This window comes from Rhinolophus sinicus, linkage group LG12 (genome assembly GCF_036562045.2).
Source record: "Rhinolophus sinicus isolate RSC01 linkage group LG12, ASM3656204v1, whole genome shotgun sequence".
Taxonomy (NCBI): Eukaryota; Metazoa; Chordata; class Mammalia; order Chiroptera; family Rhinolophidae; genus Rhinolophus; species Rhinolophus sinicus.
In genome coordinates, this window is record NC_133761.1 from 4,719,061 (window position 1) to 4,739,221 (window position 20,161).

At 41.5% G+C, this 20,161-nt stretch overlaps 1 protein-coding gene across 4 annotated transcripts in view; it reads right to left on the bottom strand.

The window, feature by feature from the left end:
- The window catches only part of KHDRBS3 (KH RNA binding domain containing, signal transduction associated 3), a 150,775-nt gene that overhangs the window by 75,052 nt on the left and 55,562 nt on the right, over window positions 1-20,161 (bottom strand). For all 4 annotated transcript variants that reach the window (XR_002136731.2, XR_002136730.2, XM_019724292.2 and 1 more), the window contains exons 3-5: window positions 11,178-11,294; window positions 6,245-6,391; window positions 2,306-2,445 (exon numbers count right to left, since the gene is read on the bottom strand). Coding sequence is in view for 2 of the 4 variants with exons in the window: in XM_019724292.2 (XP_019579851.2) it covers window positions 2,306-2,445; window positions 6,245-6,391; window positions 11,178-11,294 (404 nt within the window). In the remaining 2 variants the exon portion in view is untranslated. The remainder of the gene's footprint in view (window positions 1-2,305; window positions 2,446-6,244; window positions 6,392-11,177; window positions 11,295-20,161) is intronic.

Below are 20,161 nucleotides of genomic sequence, written 5' to 3' on the forward strand. Positions count from 1 at the left end.
ATATCCACCTTTACCTTAATAAAAAAAAAAGATCTTTCAATATAGCTGTGTGAAACACTGGGGGTGCCAAATATATATATATATATATATATATATATATATATATATATATATATATATATATATATTTAAAGAGATTTAACACTTTGGTCAACGTTTCTCAAGCAGTAGTTCGCCATCATCAGAAGTGTCTGGACGCTGATGGTAACCACTTTGAGCACCTCTTGTCATTGCAGAAGTCAAACGGGACTTGTATTCATCCTTTGTTATCGGTGTATATTGAGTATGACAATTTTAATAGTTTTCCTTTTTTAAAATGTGTATACATTTTTTTGGCACCGTCTGTATTTATGACCCATATACTAACTATTCAGTTTTCCTGATCACATTTCTCATAACTTCACACACTCTGAAGGAAAATATTTCAGTCCCAGAAGCAACCGCTGGCATCTATGCTATCATTCACACTGCATTTCAAAGAGAGTAAGTACCACGTGCAAATCAATGTGGAGGAGGGAAGGAGGGTGCCAGGGTCCCATGTTCTCCCATGTAGTGCCCAACAGGCAGAGTTAACTGTGGCTACTCATTGCCTCTCACAGCGCAAGCCGAAATACCAGTTTCACAAAGATGCGACGTCATGAAAACCAGCAGGGCACAATCTAATGTTGAAACTATGAATGACTACCTCCCCCTGCCAGTTCCTGCAAGTCCCATGAAACGTGAACCTGTCTGGGGGCAACCCTGTGACTTTGCTGCAGCTCCCCAGCACCTTGACACAGTGCGGGACGTGCAATCATAAGATCCAACATGTGGGATCGTAGTCCAAGAAAGAGAAGCGAGAAAGGGGCAGGCAAACTATGTAAAGAAACTGTAGCTAACAATGCCCCCAGTTGGATGAAAGCTGAGAAAAGGCCTTGAGTGAGCGGGCTGGCCTCACGTCCTAAGCTAGAACAAAACCACCACATTCAGCACCCAATTCTGGTGAAGACGCATTTATTTACTACTTCGAAAGGCAGATTTCATCTGCTATGTTCACTTTTCTTCCTGCTGTTTCTGGTGTCAAACTCAGGGACAGAGGATGGCCTGGTACGTGGGAGAAAGGGCCAGAGAAAGGCCAGGGGACAAATGACACAGAATGAGCCAGCTGCTTTGAAGGGAGCACCCTTGGGGGTTCAAAACTGTCTGGCCCAGATCAGAGCAGCAGGCAAAGCATGAGGGGAAGACCTACTGAGAGAAACAAAACAAAACGTGTGTCCTCGTCTCCTAAATAAAAAAAAAATTTAAAAAAGTCTAAGTTTAGTTCCCTCATTTGAAACTGAAAAGATTTTATTGAGGCCGTTATTATGCAGGATTTAGTTTTAGCAGAAAGGTATCCTGAAGGGGTAACAGTGGGTGACATTCATGAAGATTCCAGGAATAACTTGTTCCACTGTGAAATTCCAAAGTGGTGACATCCTTGTGACCACAGAGCTAATTCAATCATGTGACAGACAAGAACTACATTAACAAAAAATACCATAAATGTTCAACACTTGATCAGAAAGAGCCTCAAGGATTTGCTATTGTACTACATTCACTCAACAGTTTTTTACTGAGTGACTACTATATGCCAGGTATTGGGGACGCATACGAGGACCTTCATGAGTTTACGTTATAATGAGGAGAAACCCGTGAAAAAGTGAACAAATAACAAAGGTAAATTCAGTTTGATGAGTGCTACAAAGTAATGAAGACAGAGTGTCGTGGCCCAGTCCTGGCCTTGGAGATGGCTGCTTTCAACAGAGCCGTCAGGAAAGGTGCCTGTGTGTCCTGAGAAAGCAGGGCTGAGAGGGTACCACTTAGCTAGATGACTAGAGACAAGGCGTTCCCAGGAGAAGGAAGAGTGGCTGCAAAGGATGAGGGAAGAAATGGGTTCTGCCTGTTTAAGGACAGAAAGCCTTTGGACCAGGCTGGCTGGAGTGCAAGGTAGAAAGTGAGAAAGGGGTAGACAGTGCCAGGTGGCGGAAGTGTGTGTCAGGAAGTGTGGGTTTTCTTCTAGCTGCAAAGGAAACTATACATGATTACCTTAAACTGAAGGACTGTAGGCAGGGAGAAGATAAAATCTAATTTAATTTTAAAAGATCATTAAGATTGTAAATAAAAACTGGAAGAGTGGTACGGATTAGATTAGGAAGGATGGAAGAGGTGATTAAAGAAAACCACTAATACACTGATAGAGCTGTCTGACTATAAATTGGGAAAACATTAAAATTGTTGTCACAGTATCCTACTCTAACAACAAAATAAGTCAATTAATTACGCCTACCTGGTTATTGTCTGGGTTGGTACACCTCTTGTACGTAAGGTGGATTTCCCTCGGACAACCGGTACATCTGCATTTTCTGAACCACCATTCAAATATGTTAATTCCTGGAGCTGTGCTTGCCTGATTTCATCATTATAGTCCTACAGAGAAGACGGAAGATGGCGTAATTCACCTCATGTCAAAAATACAAAAGTATTTAGAACAAGAAGCAAACTCTTTTAATAGAAATAAAAAAGGTTATGACAATAGTTGAATTCGTAAAACAAGATCTGAGTTTGTTAAAACAAAAACACATCAATAAATTATTGTAAAAAGGAGAAAACACATAGTACTTTTTCCCCAAAACTAAAATTTTCTATCATCAGCCATAACTCCTTTCCCCAGGCATGATTTTTCCAAGTGAAACATTTATAATACAATTAAAATACCATATAACAGATATATGGGCATTGCTATTTACAACTCAGTTAGTAGTTACTGAACATCTATGATGTACCAAGTCACAGAAAAAAGAGAGGAGCCAGCCATGGTCTCTATAACTAAAGAACTCACAATCTAACAAAGGAAGAAGACATACACATACCATGACAGATTGACTGACATCAAGAACCATGTGGTCACATTATTTCTGTACATTTCTATTTGGCTAACGACACAAGTAACGGAATTCAACAGTTACAAAATTGAATACATCATCTCATCCAAATACCCAACTGAGAAACTCTGGAAGTTATATTTCAGTCCTCCCCTTTTCTTCATACCCCATCTTTCTGCTTGAGTCAAGAAAGATGTGTAATGAATAAACAAAAGTGTGACGTTTTGTAATAAAAGGAAAGTTTAGGTCTAAATGTTCAAAAAGGAAAGTCATCTAACTCAGCTGTGGGGAGTACAAGAAGTGTCTGTACAAGAAGTGTCATCTAGGGATGAGAGAACTAACAACTAGACGGGGGGCAGCAAAGTATTCCAGACAGAGGGAAAAGCATATAATAAAACCAAAGAGATGGTGTGTCGGGGAAAAAGAAAGCAGTGCTACATGGTTGAATTACAAAAACAATTCGAGGTGGGGATAGGGGCTTCAAAGTGGAGGGAAAGCCAAGGTCAAATCATGCAAAGCCTTAAGTCATTTTAAATACAACGTGAAATGTTCAAAATTAAGGGCACTAAAAAGCATTTCATTGTTTTAAAGAGGGGAGTTGCGTATTTAGGTTTGTGTTCTGGAAAGATCACGCTAGCGTTAGTGTACCTGGGTAGCAAAGACTGGAAGCAGAGACTGAGAAAACACCACACCCCAAAACACACGCTTCTCAAGTGCACACAGAATATTCTCTAGGCTAGACCACCACACGCTGGGCACTAACACAAGCCTCAAAAATGTTTCAAGCACCAAAATCAAACAAAGGACATTCTTTGACCACAATGGAATGAATTAGAAGTCCATTAAAGAAGGAAATCAGGGAAGTTCATAAATACGTAGAAATGAAAGCTTTCAGTTTTGTTGATCTTAACCAGCTTTTGATTTCATTGATTCTTCTCTATTTTCTGTTCTCTATTTCTCTTATTTCTGGTCTAATGTTTATTATTATTTTTCTTCTTGCTTTGTTTTTCTTTTCCCCTAAAGATGAAAGTTTTGTTTATGTATTTGAAATCCTTTATTATTTTTTTTTAATATAGGCATTTAAAACTATACATTTTCCTCTAAGCACTGACCTACATGCATCCTGGAAATACTGGTGTGTTGTGTTTCCACTTTAATTCATCTCAGGGCATTTTCTGATTTTCCGTATGGATTTCTATTTTGATCTAATGATTAGTTTGATTATGTTCTTTCATTTCTACATATTTATGAATTTCCCAGATTCTGATTCGTATCCTTTTGTTGAAATAAGCCATAATCATAGAGTATAATAGAATTTCTGAGTCCTGTGAGTCCATTTAGAGAATTTTTAGGCTTGAAGGTGGCTGTGGGAACCCCTAGCCCCAAAATGTATTTGTACACGAAGGCCAGCAATGAGCAGGATTGCTGGGGGCGAGACATTGCTAGAGCGAGGCACATGGCTGTGAACAGGAACATAACGTTAACAGCAGGAGGACAAAGGCTCCACAAAGGGGACCAAAAAGTGTACAAGAACCTGAGAAGGATAAGGAAGCAATCGTATTCTGAAAGCCACAGGAAATCAGTGTTGCATTCACTCTGTCAAGCCGCCAAGTCCTAATTCTATGGGATTCACTAACAACAAAGGCATTACTGATTTCAGAAATAGTAATTTTGGCAAAAGAAGGGTGGTTCTGGAATGCATTTCTGTGGGATGCAGAGTAACTGTGAGTAAGTCGCAGACACAGTAAAGGCAGGCAGCTTCTTGCAAAGATGCAGAGAGAAGAACTGGAGTTTGAGAGAGAAAAGGGTGATTTTATGACAGAAGAAACAGAAGCGTATCTGAGTTTGAATAAAAGATTTAGAAGAGACATTTTTCCTGAGTTGTTTAGAATTTAAAAATATGAAATAAGTTTAGTAAATTCATTTTAAAAATACACCGTCTCTTCCTTACTTTTCAAAAGCAGAATGCAAAAACATGACTTGAAGCTTACTAGTAGAGTAAGAAAAATAATAGGAACACCAATCACGAATGACGCTGAAATCCTAATGACCCAACACTCGCAGAGTAGGAGGAAGGAAAGGAAAATGGAGACAACTTCAAGTCACTAGGACCAACAGGAAAGGCTCAAGATGAGGAGTCTAGGTTTGACTGTAAATACAGATTCTTCCTCTAACTTATTTAGGGTATTGTGACCTCAGAAGAGTCATCTGAGTCTCTCATTATTTCAGCCTATTGCTCCAATGTTCCTTGCAGCATTATTTACGGTGGCCAAGACATGAAAACAACCAAAGCATCCTTCGGTGGATGATTAGATAAAGAAGATGTGGTATATATACAATGGAATACGAGTCTGCCATAAGAAAAGATGAAACACTGCCATTTGCAACCACATGGATGAACCTTGAGATGATCATACTAAGCAAAATAAGTCAGACACAAAAAGTCGAGAACCATATGACTTCACTCATATGTGAGACATAAAGCTGGAAGTGACAAAAGAACAAGACAAACAAATAAAGGAACAACAACTCATAGACACAGACAACAGTTTAGTTGTTAGTAGACGGTAAAGGGGGGAGGGAAATGGGAGAAGAGGGAAAAGGGGGTCAAATATATGGTGATGGAAGGAGAACTGACTCTGGGTGGTAAACACATAATGCAATATATAGATGATGTGTTATAGAATTGTACACTTGAAACCTTTGTAGTTTTGTTGACCATTGTCATCCAAATAAATTTTAATTAAAAAAAAAAAAATGAAAAAAACAAAAAACAAAACTGATACATATGTTCCCTACCATTTTACTAAAAAATGTGTGAAGATTAATAGATTATTTGTAAAGCACATTCCAAATAAAATGTGCTACATAAATGCCAAATATCTGCCCTGTTGAAAAGTGGTAGGAGGTGTGACACAAAATTGTATGCAGTCCAAAACAGATTCATGGGAAAATAACTGAACTGAGGCCCTATTCAAAAATTCGCAGAGAGCACTACTGAGTTTGTGTTGGAGAACAATGGATTCATGAGGTGATTTTAGTGTCACCAATGGGTTTAGGGCTCGGAGTCCCACAACTTGGACAAGTGACAGTGCTCTTCAATGTTCATGTACCCTCAGCAGTAGTATTCAGTATCTTTAAAAATCGGTCACCTCATACATAAAGAAGGAATAATACCAAGTAATTCACAGGGACACAGTGAGGTCTACTTGCAATGGCGTCCATGAAGCGCTTCACTAGATAACGTGCTATGTAAGTCACAATTCCTGATCAGAATGACCAAGAATTAAAATAAAGGAAAGACTTTAAAGTACAAATGAATTATCAGGAAAAGCTGTACTCACAGGAATGAGGAACTTCTTGATTTCTTCCAAGGCATGCCCCATCCGGGCATACGCTTCCGCTGGCGGGGCAAAAACCTCAATGAGAACATGGAGGTCGTCATTGAGGTGGAAGTACTTTGCTTCTCCACTTTTCCTCAACTCTTCTTCCTGCAGAAAGCAAAGCCATGTTTAAGAATGTGTCCTTATAAGAAGAGGAAAAGAAAATAGAAACTACCCCAGCTTATCTGGCATTTGGTTGTCACAGAAGAGTCAATCAACAGCAAACACCACCTAAGGAAGAAAGTTTAAAATATAAATCCGATCCCGCCACTCCCAGGCCTTTATGAAAACTCAAAAGGCTTCCTGCTGCCTCTGGCCTGGGCGTCTAGCCATCTGCCCTCTGCCCTTCGCTCTGGCTCCCTTTCCTCCTCGGGGTCTCCCTCGCTCAACCCCCACAAGAGTGCTGCACAGACCTCTGGGAGTCTCGGACTGGCTAAGCCACCAAGCTCCCTTCTGCACTGGTTTGCTGTGTGCCTGCAGCGCTATTAGAAAGTACTTACCACAATCTAAAATATCTAAAGGACCTGGTTGGTTACTTGCCCATTTTCCATTTTGTCTCACTGAGGTGATCAGCGTGGAACTCACACCACGACTGTCACTCCGTGCGGCATTCCACTAGTCTAGCAAAGCGCGTGGTACAGAGCAGGTGCTCAACAGACACTTATTGAATGAATGACTAAACATCATTCATTCACTTCTATGTTGGTTTGCTACTCATATATCATTCAAAAAGCATTTCTACATGCCAGACACTAGACTCTATCTGAGGATAAAACAATGAACAATATGAATGACAGACTTTACTGCATGATTTTACATAATTATGATAAACATTTTAAACTTTTTTGTTGTTGTTTATACCATGAAATTCAGGGGGAAATTATAAGGAAAAAACACCCAGATAATTAAAGGACTACTGGTTTTGCTCCATTATCTTTTCCTAACTAGCTTCCATTAGGGCGGCAGTTACCGAATCTGGGTCTTTGAACAGCCTTTGTTTCCAACATTAAAATCAGACAGATTAAGATGAGTAGGGACCTACATCTAAAGTGATGCCCAAAATGTAGGGAATCTTCCTAGCCTCTCCAGAAACACCTACCTCATGAGAGAGAAGCCCGAAACTGCTGGCAACATCGTTTAATTCCAGCATTGGCCTAAAGGCCGAGGAGGCATAAAAACCCCTGACTTCACCCTTTAAGGCTTCAACTTTTGTTACTTAACTAATTTGAATTCTTACAAAGAAAAGAGATATCAACATGAAAAGGGAATGGGATTCTGAGTCAGAAACACCTGAATCTAATCTATGCTGATCACCAGGTGTGTGAGTTTAGACAGATTATATGTAATCAAACATTTCATTTGCAAAATCAGTTGGGTGTTATTAATGCAGGGCCAGTGAGAAAACGAAAGGACCAGCTTTATGTACACACCCAGCAAAAGAGATAGTGGATAGACCGCCCTGTACACTGTCGGACACTTGGTAGGCACTCAATAAATGCTAGTTTCCTTCACATGTATGGAAAGTGGGTCAGAAAGTGAAAGAAAACAAGAAAAATAATTAAAGACAGAACAAATATATGCTACCGTAATATCCTATGCAGTTTCTTTGAAATTCGTCTTGAGTATAGAAAGTACCATTCTTTTATGCCAACTGTAGACCATTCATTCATTGTTCTCATCAGAACATTTTTAATCATTTGGTCTGATACTCTGCCTTTTATAGCTGAAGCTTTATAAACTGGATTCTACGCACAGGAATTCATCTTTTTTTTTTTTTTTCAGTTCATCTTTGAAAGCATGGACTACTGAAACACTTCTTATCTTTTTCTAATATGTACCAAAATAATAATTTTAATGAGATCATAATCGTTGATTCCTAGTCAAGCGTTTTCATTTCTATCACAAACTTAGGACAGAACAGGGAGGCTTTCTTCTCAAAACCACAGGTGTGACACGATTCCACAGAGGGAGCCGTTGTTCCCAGTCCATTTCATGGTGAATGAGGAGAGGCGATGTGGTGTGTGGGGAAGAACACAGACTTTGACGTCCTGCACTCAAATCTGAAATCCAACCCGGACTGTATAACTTTGGGCAGCTTAATTCCTCCTCACCTGGCAGGGGTGATTTTAAATGAACAGCACCTACTGCTCACAGGGCTGTCGTAGTGAGAAAGGAGTTACTGTAACAGTAATTAGGAGAGATTAGTGATAAAGGAATTGTAATAATAAAGACAGAAAAAGTCTTTAGGTTTATGTCTGACATACAATAAGCACTCGGTCAATGATGAATACAGCCATAATTATCATAATAATGATAATTACTATTAAACGAGGATAGTATTGATTCTTCGAGTACTCTGTAACATAGAGGACGTGGGTAAAACACGCAGCATGATGTTTGGCACAAACTGAGGACTCAGCAAACCCTAGCACTCTGGTGCTTATTATGCCATGTAACCAGCTAGCACACATCAGTCATGACTCCCATAATTTTATCAGTGTAGCAAATACAAGAAGAAAGTGAATTATGTTCACATTAGACTTTAAATAGTGAACACTTTGAAAACCTAAAAGGATGAGATTTTAATACAAAGTAATGGAATCGCTTTAGAAATAAGCACATTATTAACTGAGAATTTCTGTAGACAAAAATTAAACTAGTAAAAAGGCTCAAGTGTAGTCAGGCAGTGAGGGTCTGATTACGGCACAGCAGATGGGACACCAGTAGTATCTGCTGAAGGCCATCCGGGGGCGGGGCTTCTGGGGTCTTGTCCACTGACGGTGGGTTCAGTGGACTGTACCCCCAGTGTATGCTATTCCCCCAGTTCCCGGTTGTCTTGATGGAATATAAATGATCAGCCACTTGGAATCCCCACAGCGATTCACTGACTGATGTGGGCAAGGACATTAGAAATGAGCGCATGCGTGACTGGGTGGTAAGTGGTCTGGGAAAGAGGCCCACGTGTGTACGAACAGGGTGCCCCAGGTAACGCGAAGCAGGCACTCAGGGACCAGGTAGCCAAGAGGACCGACTGTAGCAGATCCAAAGCACCTCATTCCCCAGCCACCTCTGTGCTACTCAGGGGACTCATCAACAAAGTGCCCGTGGTGATGGGGAGAGCTTATGCGTTACTTCCCAAGAGACTTCTCTCAAAAAGGAGGACTGGCTACTGCCACTACAGAGTGTCCGAAGTGCCACAGCAGAGAACTACCACCAGCCCTTGAAATGACAACGTGATTGATCTGGAAGGACCACCAAGTGCTGATGGCAAGCTGACAATATTTAGGTTCCCTTTCTTTATACGGACAGCCGGGCACTTGCTGTTACTTGGACATGTCACCCAGGTAACGACGTGCCTTCGCCACTTCCTGCCTTCCTGTAAAACTGTCTGCGGATGCCCGGATCACTGCCACCGAGTGCCACCAAACATGCTTCCGACCGACCAACTCCATTCACAACAAGCAAACTAAGTAGCACAGTGTCCATGAGTTTCATTGGTCGTATCAGGGACCCCATCGCCTGACGGCCTTTTTACTTCATCAAAATATGGGTAAGGGTGGGGGGCTCTCCTACAAGACACACATCATTTCTGACCAACTGACCAATATAAGGTTGCATTTTCTCCGACTACCAGAACAGATGAGGCAGGGAATCAAAGTGACACCATTTGAGACAGCAATGCTTAGTGCTAACCTAGCCGTGAATTAGAACCATTTCAAACACCGATTAGAAATTCATTTTAAGGCTCCACCCCAAATAGGTTGGGGCCTGGGAATCTGTATTTTTAAACAGCATCCCATGTGAGTCTGATACAAAGCCATGTTTTAATCAAATAATATTATGAACCTCACTAATTAACCCGGAAAATACACTTAAGTTCTCTGAATCTGTTTTCCTACATATAAAAATTTCATTTAAAATTATGTTTATCTTCCATCATTTTTCCAATGATAATACAGAGCAATGCATGTAAAATGTCTCACATGCTGCCTGAGTCACAGTCACTGTTCAATAAACAAATAGTGGCTACTTTTATTATGAAAGCTATTATTTAGATAGACTATTTTTTTATTTTTATATATATGTATATTTTTTTGTGAGGAGGCTGAATTTTGTCTAAATAACTTTCTTGTCTGACACACTCATTGTTCAACATTTCACGGTGCGTGATCATTAAATGTAAATTGGTTCTTAGTAATACAAATCTTTTAGCAATAAAAGAACAGCAAAGTGATAACAGAGAACAACATAAGTGACAACACATTATGAAATGTGAAAATTTCCTTCAGAATTGGCATATTTAAAAAAGTGATCAATAAAAATAAACTCAGTAATTTCAGCTTATTAAAAAAGGAAGCAGTTAATGTGAATACATCCAAGTAGAACAACTATGTGTAAGCAATTATTTAAAAATTCCCAATCAATTTTAACTTGATACAACACATAGAATATCAAATGAGGGGCAGAAAGGGCAAATACAATTATATACTTTATGCATTCAACTATGTGAAACACAGGCATAGAAAAAGACCTCAAGGCACTACACTAACATGCAGGCAATGATGGTAAGACTACAGATAGCTTTTATTTCTTTTCATGATAATTTCAGTATCACTGAACTTTCTACAAGGTAACATATTGCTTCTAGAATCAAAACCATGGGTACTACTATTTTATTTAATAAACAAATATAAGAGTTATAGATGTAGGTTTAAAATACTATCTATTCTGAAATTGGCCAGAGTGCCCCAATTTTCTAAACAGTATCATAAATATATCTTATACTATAATTTGAGATTCTAGTTAGCTTTTATGCAATATGTATTAATAAAATAGGTGATCTAAAAGTACATCATGTAATGACTGAAAAAGCAGCCACTGCCAATTGTATTACCTTTGCCTTGTCTCTCATGGACCCTTTTCCAAGGATGGACATTTTTGTCAAGGTTTCTTCTTGTAAACGCTTCAGAGAATTGCCACGAGGACCCAAAAGTTTCCCCACAAAGTTGAACTAGGAAAAACAAACAAATCAACCAGATTTGTAACATTCATATCTGAAAGTCATTTCTTAACCTTGAGTATTAGGAAACACCGTAGCATACACTACACATCATTGATTAATGACAAATAGTTAAGTTCCTCCTACATGAACCACAAAACATAATAAAAACAAGGCTAAAAATTGTAAAGTTTTAAAAAAAAAGAAAAAAAGATATTTATACCAATCACTTCAGTGATGGCTATATTTCAGCTGTAAATGTGGTTAACTTCCTTGACAATTTCCATACAATCAATACCAACCGTGAACAGTGCCAGGATTAGAATACAGGTGAGAAAAACGACGTTGGGTGTCCTGCACTGTGCACTCGCCCGCGCATCATGGAGCATCTGGGTTCTTGGGGTCAGCACTTAAGCCTTGGATGGTCAACCAATGAGCACTGACCTAGATGTGTTCTTACACATTCAGTGGCTGACAAAAGCTTTCCAGCAAAATCCCATCTATCTTCTTCTAAAGAACTAGCTATGGGAACGTGGATACTTTATTCAGCTTAGATGCTTAGGGTTCTTTATTTAACAAGCAGAGCAGAAGTGAATTAATTAAGAGTATGGACTCTGAGGCTAGACAGACATGGATTTAAAACCTGGCTTTTCCATTGGCCAGCTGGTGACCCCCGGCAGGTTATCTAACCTCTCCACACTTCAGCATCCTCATCTAAAAAATGGGAATGAGGAACGACTATACGACTACCCTCATGGGGCTGCTCTGAGGATTAAATGGGCCCATAGAAATCAATAATTTAGAACGATGCTTGGCACAAAATAGAAACTCAATCAATGTATCTTGAATGAGAAAATTATTATTAGAAATTTCACACAACTTTTAAAAGCCTTACTATAATGAAGGTAAATCGAGAATACTTCTTGGTATCAAATAGAAAGACAGCCTTGTTTATTACACAAACTGTTCTCCGAGGCAAAATTCTTGATTACAAACTTGTGAAGTTGCTGTTTTGACATCAGCTATCTTTCACGATCTATGCCACTGATGTGTTGTTGCTGTTTTTAAGAGAAAAAATGTTCTTATTTGTCTAGCTATGATAATTGAAGTAATTTTCCTGAAACATGTACTTTAAAAAAAACCAAAATGATATTTTTTTCCTTGCCCACTTTTAATTTTATTGGCCTTCGACAATACTCAAGCATATATTTTTAACCTTCACATACAGTTATACTTTTGCTTTTGAAAATTTAATGTTAAATAAATTACTTTTAAAAATATGAAAGGACTACACAAATGAAAATGCCAAATACTACTACAAAGTGGGGAAAAAATAATCAGTGTCTCAGCCCACCCACCCCTACCTTATTCTTGTTCCCCATTTTCTCTCCTTCATCATTTTGGAATTTCTATTTGGATATCGGACCCCCTGAGTTGGGTCTCTAAGCGTCTCTTATTTTTCTTCTCTTTTTCTTTCATCTTCTCTCTCTGCTTCCTGGGAGCTTTGATTACATTAAGCATCCATAGCTATTGAGTCTTTCATTTCTGCTACCAGCTGTTTAACTACTAATAGTATTTTCTTACATTTATTCATTTTAATGGCCTTTTAAAAAAACATATGGAAGCAATATAAGTCCTTATCTTTCTGAGGATACTTACTAATGATAACGGCCTTACCCCCCATGTTTGAGACTTGGTCCCTTTCTACAGCAGTTGGCATTCCTCAGATGACTGGTCGTCCTCTGCTACATGTTCTTAAAAATTTAGACTGAGGCTCTGAAATGCTGACCGGAAGTTCTGCTTTCATACATAGGATGTAACAATCGGATCCGACAACTCACTACAATATGGCAGACCAGTTTTTCCATCAATACCTGCTCAAACCCCAGTATCCGTATTTCTTTTCTCTCGGGCGAGGAGGCATCTTCCGGAAGAGGAATTCCCAGTCTCCTAAGAGGAGGGAGAAGGCTGGCTGCCAGGATTCTGAGAACCCATCAGTAAGCACGCACACCTTTATTTATAAAGGAAGTAATTCCCTCATCTAGTGTGGAATCGCACTGCAGCCCTCGGCTGTATCTACCTGGGTCTCAGAGCCAGAGGCTTCTCTGATTCGGCCTCTGCAGGAATCCTTTAGTCTGTTGCGAGGTTAAGAAAGGCAGACGCCTGGTTTTATCAGCTGGGAAGAACATCCGGCCGGTGGTCTTAACTACTTCCCACACAACCTTTCCTCCAAGTCCCCTCTTTTCAGTCTACCCCGTAAACCCACCTTTTTAGCAAATTCCCGAGTCTCCCCAAGGTCTCCCCGCACTAAGGAGCACGGTCCTGGTTGATTTTCTCTCCCCGATTAAGCTCAGGACGTGGCTTTCTCTGATTTCCTACGGCATCACCATTGACCCATTTATTTTGCAGCTACCAAAATTTTACTGACATCATATGCCTATTGTTATCTCACACTCTCATTCTTAGCTTCATGGATTTGTGACTTTTAAATTAATTTGTATTCATTTTAGTGGGTTTCCAGGATAGCATAAAAATGAATTTACGTGATCAAACAGTCACATTTACATAATATCTTTAATAGTTACACATTCCCCCAATTAATAACTCTTAAGAGACCTTAGAAGTCATCCAGTCCGAACGTCCTATTTTATTCTGAGGAAACTGAAGTCCACAGAGTGATATGATTTACTCAAGGTCACTTGATAAAATCTAAAAACACAGGATTCTACATAAGAAAGAAGAACATTTTATGTAATTTTATATGCTTTTAGTTTCCTTTCTCCATTTCACTTCTCTTAGTATTTTGTTCACAAAAAGCATATGAAACATTTTGACAATCAGAAGCCCTTTTAATCCCCTTCTTTGTTCAACCATGTATCACGTGTTAGTTGTATCTCCCTAGTCAAGTGAACCCTCATGAGTCTGGCCCTCATCTACAACACAGGGATCCTGCTACCTATTGGGGGTGCCTGTCGTATCAAATACAAAAATGCATAAAAATCACCTACCAGAGCAGCCCGTCGACTGTGCAAACTCTAGGCCAAATTAGTAAATAACACATCGATCAACTTGACTATTGTGGAGATATATAATTTTATGAGAGCAATACCCAGGGTTTACCGAGAACCGACTCCCTTCATCCATGAGGCTCCCACGGGAGTCACCACACTGAGACAACATGACCATGCCCAGGGCCCCAGGCTGGTCAGGGAGTTGAACTTCACCTGGAAGTCAGGAGAGCCTGAGGTTTAGAACTGAGCATGGGGACAACCGAATGCCCTCAGAGCTGACTCAGCAATGGCAGTGTGTTCAAGGGGTCGGGTCCTCAAAGGCAGATCACATCACCTCCCTGCGGGGCGGGGGGGATGTGGAAATATGAAGCATGTTTGGTGGTCACATGATTGTGGGTCCCTCCTGGCATTTGGTGGGCAAAAGTCTAGGGTGTCACTCGTCACCAACGGATGGGACTGCCCTTCACAGTGCAGAAGTGTTCTGTAAAATACCAGGTGTGCCCCTGTTAGGAAACCCTTGTAAGAAGAGGGGCCACAGACTTTGGCTACTATTTCTTAGGCTTGAAGTCCTTTTTCCTGTCCTCTCAGTTTTCAAGTTCGGTTCCTCCATGGATTCTCTAGCACTCCCTAGTGGCCGGGACTTGCAACAAGAAAAGGCTTATGGAACACATGAGCTCAGTAGATAGTTTGGACTCTAGGTGATATAAAAAATAAGCGGCTTAGGCAGCATAGTTCTCTGAGGTGCCACCAGTTCTGTGAGATGCTGATGGTCCACTCGTTGTGGAGTTGCTGAGGGGGTGTCTCAGGCGCTACCACCCCCCCCACCCCTTGCCAGCAGCGTGTCCAGTCCTCGACGTCACTGTATGTCCCACGATGCGGCTTGTAAGAGTCAGTAAATCCACTGCAGGGTTATCATGAAGATGAAACAGATAAAGTGCTGAGCACAGCGGCAATGCTGCATTTCACCTGAGCCACCAGCTCTGGAAACACCATGAGAAATCCTCACATCCTTTGGCATTCCTGGAAAGGGCTTCCTGCAAAGAACTTATCTTCCCCATGAGACTCGGATAAGACCTCGGGGTGCGGATGACCCCCTTGTTTACCTGCAAGGAGGCCAGCCAGAGGCCCTCCAAATTCCCATTCTTTGCTCCAATAAAGATCAGCTGACCTGTTTGTCGCCACTATCCATCACAAGGTACCCCTTAACCTGGCTTGATCAAACTTCAGTTAAGTTTCTCCCTGCCTCAGTGACACCTGCAACCTGGGTCAGCATGCAACTCTCTGGAAAGGCACCTGTTTCCAGGGACCAGCCTCGGGGTAAAACATTCTCCGGTTCACTGCCCCATCATTCCACCTCCACCCATTCCTCTCACTTCCCCACACCTTTCTGGCCTTGTTCACACTTCCCCATGAAAGAAAAGCCCTTTGCTGTGTGACCTCGGCCACTGCGAGAGCTCACGCTCAGAGGCAGCCTCCTGTCACAAGAGCCCAATCCCTGCTCTTCCCATAACCCTTTCAAATAGAGTCTCTCTTGACTTAAGTCAGGATTTGGTTTTCATTTGATAACTGTGATTGCAAGATAGATAGTAAGAACTTAATACATTTTAACTTTCATTTTTATTCATCATTTCACTTGTGCATAAATTTGCATAGAAGGTGAAAGTGTTATTTGTAAGACTAATGATTTTTCTCCAGATGCCAATTATCGTATTACAAATATATTATATTTCAAATGTTACTATTGTAAATAGAAAACTTTCAAATGATTATGAAGACAGTAAAGCAACATAAAATAAGTATATCTGAGTTTCACTGCATAATGTATAAGATCCAATAACTACGTTCTTTGTTGGTAAAGACCCAGTGCCTTCTGAACTAGCTGTGTATAATTGATCTAAACTATATTTGTGACATGACACTGTTCCTTGGGGAACAATTAAAGTTAAGCTGTCATTTCATAAACAACTAAGCGTCCAGAACATGGCACTGTCTCCATTAAAAGGTTTCCCGTAATTGGGTGCTCACCAAAAAGTTGGTCAGTCTAACAAAGAGATGTTCTGTTGACCTCTAACTCACACCGAAACTGAACTTGTAACCTCTTCCTCCATAGCTTCAAATGTTACTCATCCAGAGCGTCTCAGCCCAGCAATGGCACTGCCATCCATGCAGGGACTCAAGCAGAAACCTGACATTCATTCCATGGGGGCAGTGATGAGGCCTTTCTTATCCACTGCTCCAACACCTGTGCACAGAGGGCATTTAGTAAATGTTCAATGAATTGCATCCTAACAATTTTATCTCCTAAATATCTCACAGACCTTTCTCCGGTCCCCCCCGTGCCCCCCAACTGTAGTCCAAGGCCATCCTCATCTCTCACCTAGCCCTCTGCAGAAGGCTACCTCTTTCCATCAGCAGAGAGGTCTTAACACAAAGGTGACCTTGTAACATCTCTGTTTAAACTACAACTGTCCAGCCGTCTGAGAATGACCTGCTGTGAAAGGCCCACTCTGATCCAGCCCTTGCCCACATCTCCAGCCTCGCCACTCTCTCCTGCTTCCGATTTTATGATTCTGGACTTAGTTAGGTTTCTTAAAACCGCCATGTATCAAGAACTACCCATTTGAGCTCAGACGCAGAGCAGGGAAAAATGATACCCCTCTCACTCTTAAAACAAAAAGAAAGCTGGACGGAATGCAAGTTAATGCTGACGTCCCAGGGCCAACACTGAGCACACACCTGGCGAGGGCTCAGGCACCTGCAGAGAAACAGACTGCTTCCTGGGGCTGGCTAGCAGGAAGCCTTGGAAGGCCCAGAACTAAGAGAGGTGGTCCCTTCAGAAAGGCTTTTTCTGCAGGAATCCAATGTACCTCCCCACCCCCAGGTGCTCACACAGAAGATCCAGGAAGAGTCCTGAAATCTCTGCTTTGCCAGGTGCAAGAGGAGGGCAGGAAAGCAGTCACAGATGAAATCTGCCCAGATCAACCCCCCCATCTCCCATTCTGAACAAAAGGAGGGAGGGAAACAAAACCACTCTGCTCTGCTTTTTAAATACTGACAAAATGAACGCAGCATGTACTTAGCTCTGTGTCTAGCCCTCGGTCCCATTACAACAGTGAGGGAGGTGCACGCGTGGTCCAGGTGCCGGGTGGAAAACAGAAACCAACAATGACCAGTGCCTGCGGAGTTTCACGGTTTACTAATAAGAGCCAGATGACAAACAGGTAAAACATACAGGATAATTGATGTCTGATCACTGCAGCAAGCATCCAGTGAGGGGGACAGAAAGTGACAACGCAGAGCGTGGGTATTCACAGAGGGAGTGGGCAACAGCAGGCAAGTTTGGCCTCTGTGATGGTTACCCGTGAGCTGTGTCCTCTGCCAGGATCTGGAATCGGACAATTTCTTGCAATGTGAACAGTGAGTGCAAAAGCCCTCGGGCACCAAGGGGCTTCTGAGGAAAAGGCAGCTGGCCAGCCAGACTCTGGGAAGGACGTTACGTCAGGTCAGAGAAGACCGACACGTCCATCTGGGCCGCACAGGCCATCATCCAGATTTGGATTTAAGTCTGAGTTAATTTACACTGAAAAAGAACAAACTCAAAGGTACAAAGGACACGCAGGGCCAGGCCTTTCTCATCAGTCTAACAGGCCCAGAGGGTTTCTCCTCCAGGCACCGCCCTCCAGTCTCTGTGCTTCTCCTGCTTTCTCTTGTTACGCGTACCAAGTGGTATTTTAAGCCATTTCCTTTCATGTTGGGTTCCTGAGAATCAAAGGGAATGTGAATACGCTACGCTGAAATCTTCCTTCACGTCTTAATCCCCTTCTCCATTCTTAATACACTGCATGGCACGCAGTAATGCTCAAAAAAAATAAAAAAATAAAAAGAAAAAAAGAAAGAAAGAAGAAGAAAAAAAAATGTACTGAATCAACAAAAGCAAAAGAATAAATTACTCAACTGTGGGTCCAGGGACCTGGTGTCCTGTCTATTGTTGCTTTATTTTGAGAAAGCCACAGCTGTATCAGCAGTATCATAAAATATAAAACACTCTCTGGCACAAGAGGAAAAGAATTTCAAAGCATGAAGTCCTTTCACTGGTAGCATCCCCATGCTCAGAAGGGTTACGGTGACTTCCTCAATTATCACACGGCCTGCTTAATATTCCTTTTATATATTATTTCTTTCAATGCACTTTATGATTTCATAGACAAAATCAAATCCTGGGATAAATCTCATACTTGCTAAAAGCAATTCCCTTTGGTCCATTATGGTCCCTTCTCGTTCTCATTGCCTCCCCCACCCCCTAAAACCCTAGCCTGCAGCCAACATAGGCATGTTACATCATTTTCACACAGCCCCCTCCCCCACTTGGCAATTAGAAAATTAGAGCTAGGCTTGAATGCTATCTTGGTTAACTATGGCTGCGTAACACACTAACCCAAAACTTACGGTCCTGAATAATAACTATTTAACATATTTGCTCACAATTCAGCAATTTGGGCCCTGGGGGGAATTCCACATGGCAACAGCCAGATGGCCTGGGGCTGCAGGTCCCACTTCAGAGATGGCACATGCCCATGTCTCTTAAGTTGGAGGCAGCTGTCAGCTGGGGACCTCAGTTCTTGCTGGTTTCATTGATTCTCTTGCCCCTGGGTATCCGGGGCTTCCTCCTGCCATGGTTGGCCTCAGGGTGATAGGGTGTTTGCATGGCATGGCTTCCAAGATCAGCAAAGCAGAAACTGCCAGTTCTTCCTAAAGCTCGGGCCTGGCCCCTTGTCAGCCCTGCTGCATGCTCTCAGTTAAGGGGGCGGCAGGGTCAGGACACACTCCAGGGAAGGGCACTTCTCACGCATAAATGCACGAGGAACTGGTCACTGGGGACGTGGGGGGTGCAATATAATTCTCTACTGCAGACAAAAACTACAAGTAACCGTTTTCAAAAGATTACGTTTCAATAGCCTCAAACATCACAGTCTTTTCTAGTTCCGGCTATCTACCTGCCTGGCTTCTCTCTCCCACGTGGAGGCAGGCATAGAGATCTGGGGGCAGAGACCCCCACTTATCCATCAGTGTACCTCAACAGCTGCCTACAACAGCACCTAGCTTTCACAGGCAAGTGAGGTTTCATGCATCAAAAAGTGAACGACAAAAGCCAACCAAAATCAATGTCCAAATCATCTCAGTCACTACCTAAGTTGTCAATTAAAACAAAGCCTTGAATATACAACACAGGCACAGAGGAAGGAAGCAGATTTTGGACATCTGGGTCCTCACTGGTCAACAGCATCTTGTAATTGAGCACCTTATAAAAGCTAAATGTTTATCAAAAATGCTTAAAAAGACATCTGAGAAAGACTGGAAAACAATGCAGTTCTGTATGAGATAAACAATGAAAATGTATTTGTATCAAGGTTTCTGAAATAGGATGTGAGAAACAAAAGAGAGGATAAAAAGAATTCAAAAGAAATATGTTTTGATACAGTATGAACTTAAGAGTATGTATCTTAAGAGCTAAGAAACTGTGAGGAAGATGGGCTAGAGGCAAGCAGCTCCCCCAGGGCACCCCACGGTGACGGCGAACGGGACGGCTCCCTGGGGCTACGATGGCCAATGTCCCAGGACCTGAAATTAGGCCGTGAAGAAGCATCCCCACACTCAGGCCCTCACTCGCACCGTATGCACATAACATATATACATAAACTATAATACGTGTGTCTATATAGATGTGTGTATGTGTGTTTGCAGGTGTACATTGATTGATTTTAAAATTCTACACCCGTCTTATCACTGGTTAATATTTGAATATTTACTTAGGGGGAGAAATTCATCATTAACAATACCACATGTACAGACACAGGTGCAGCTGGGGAA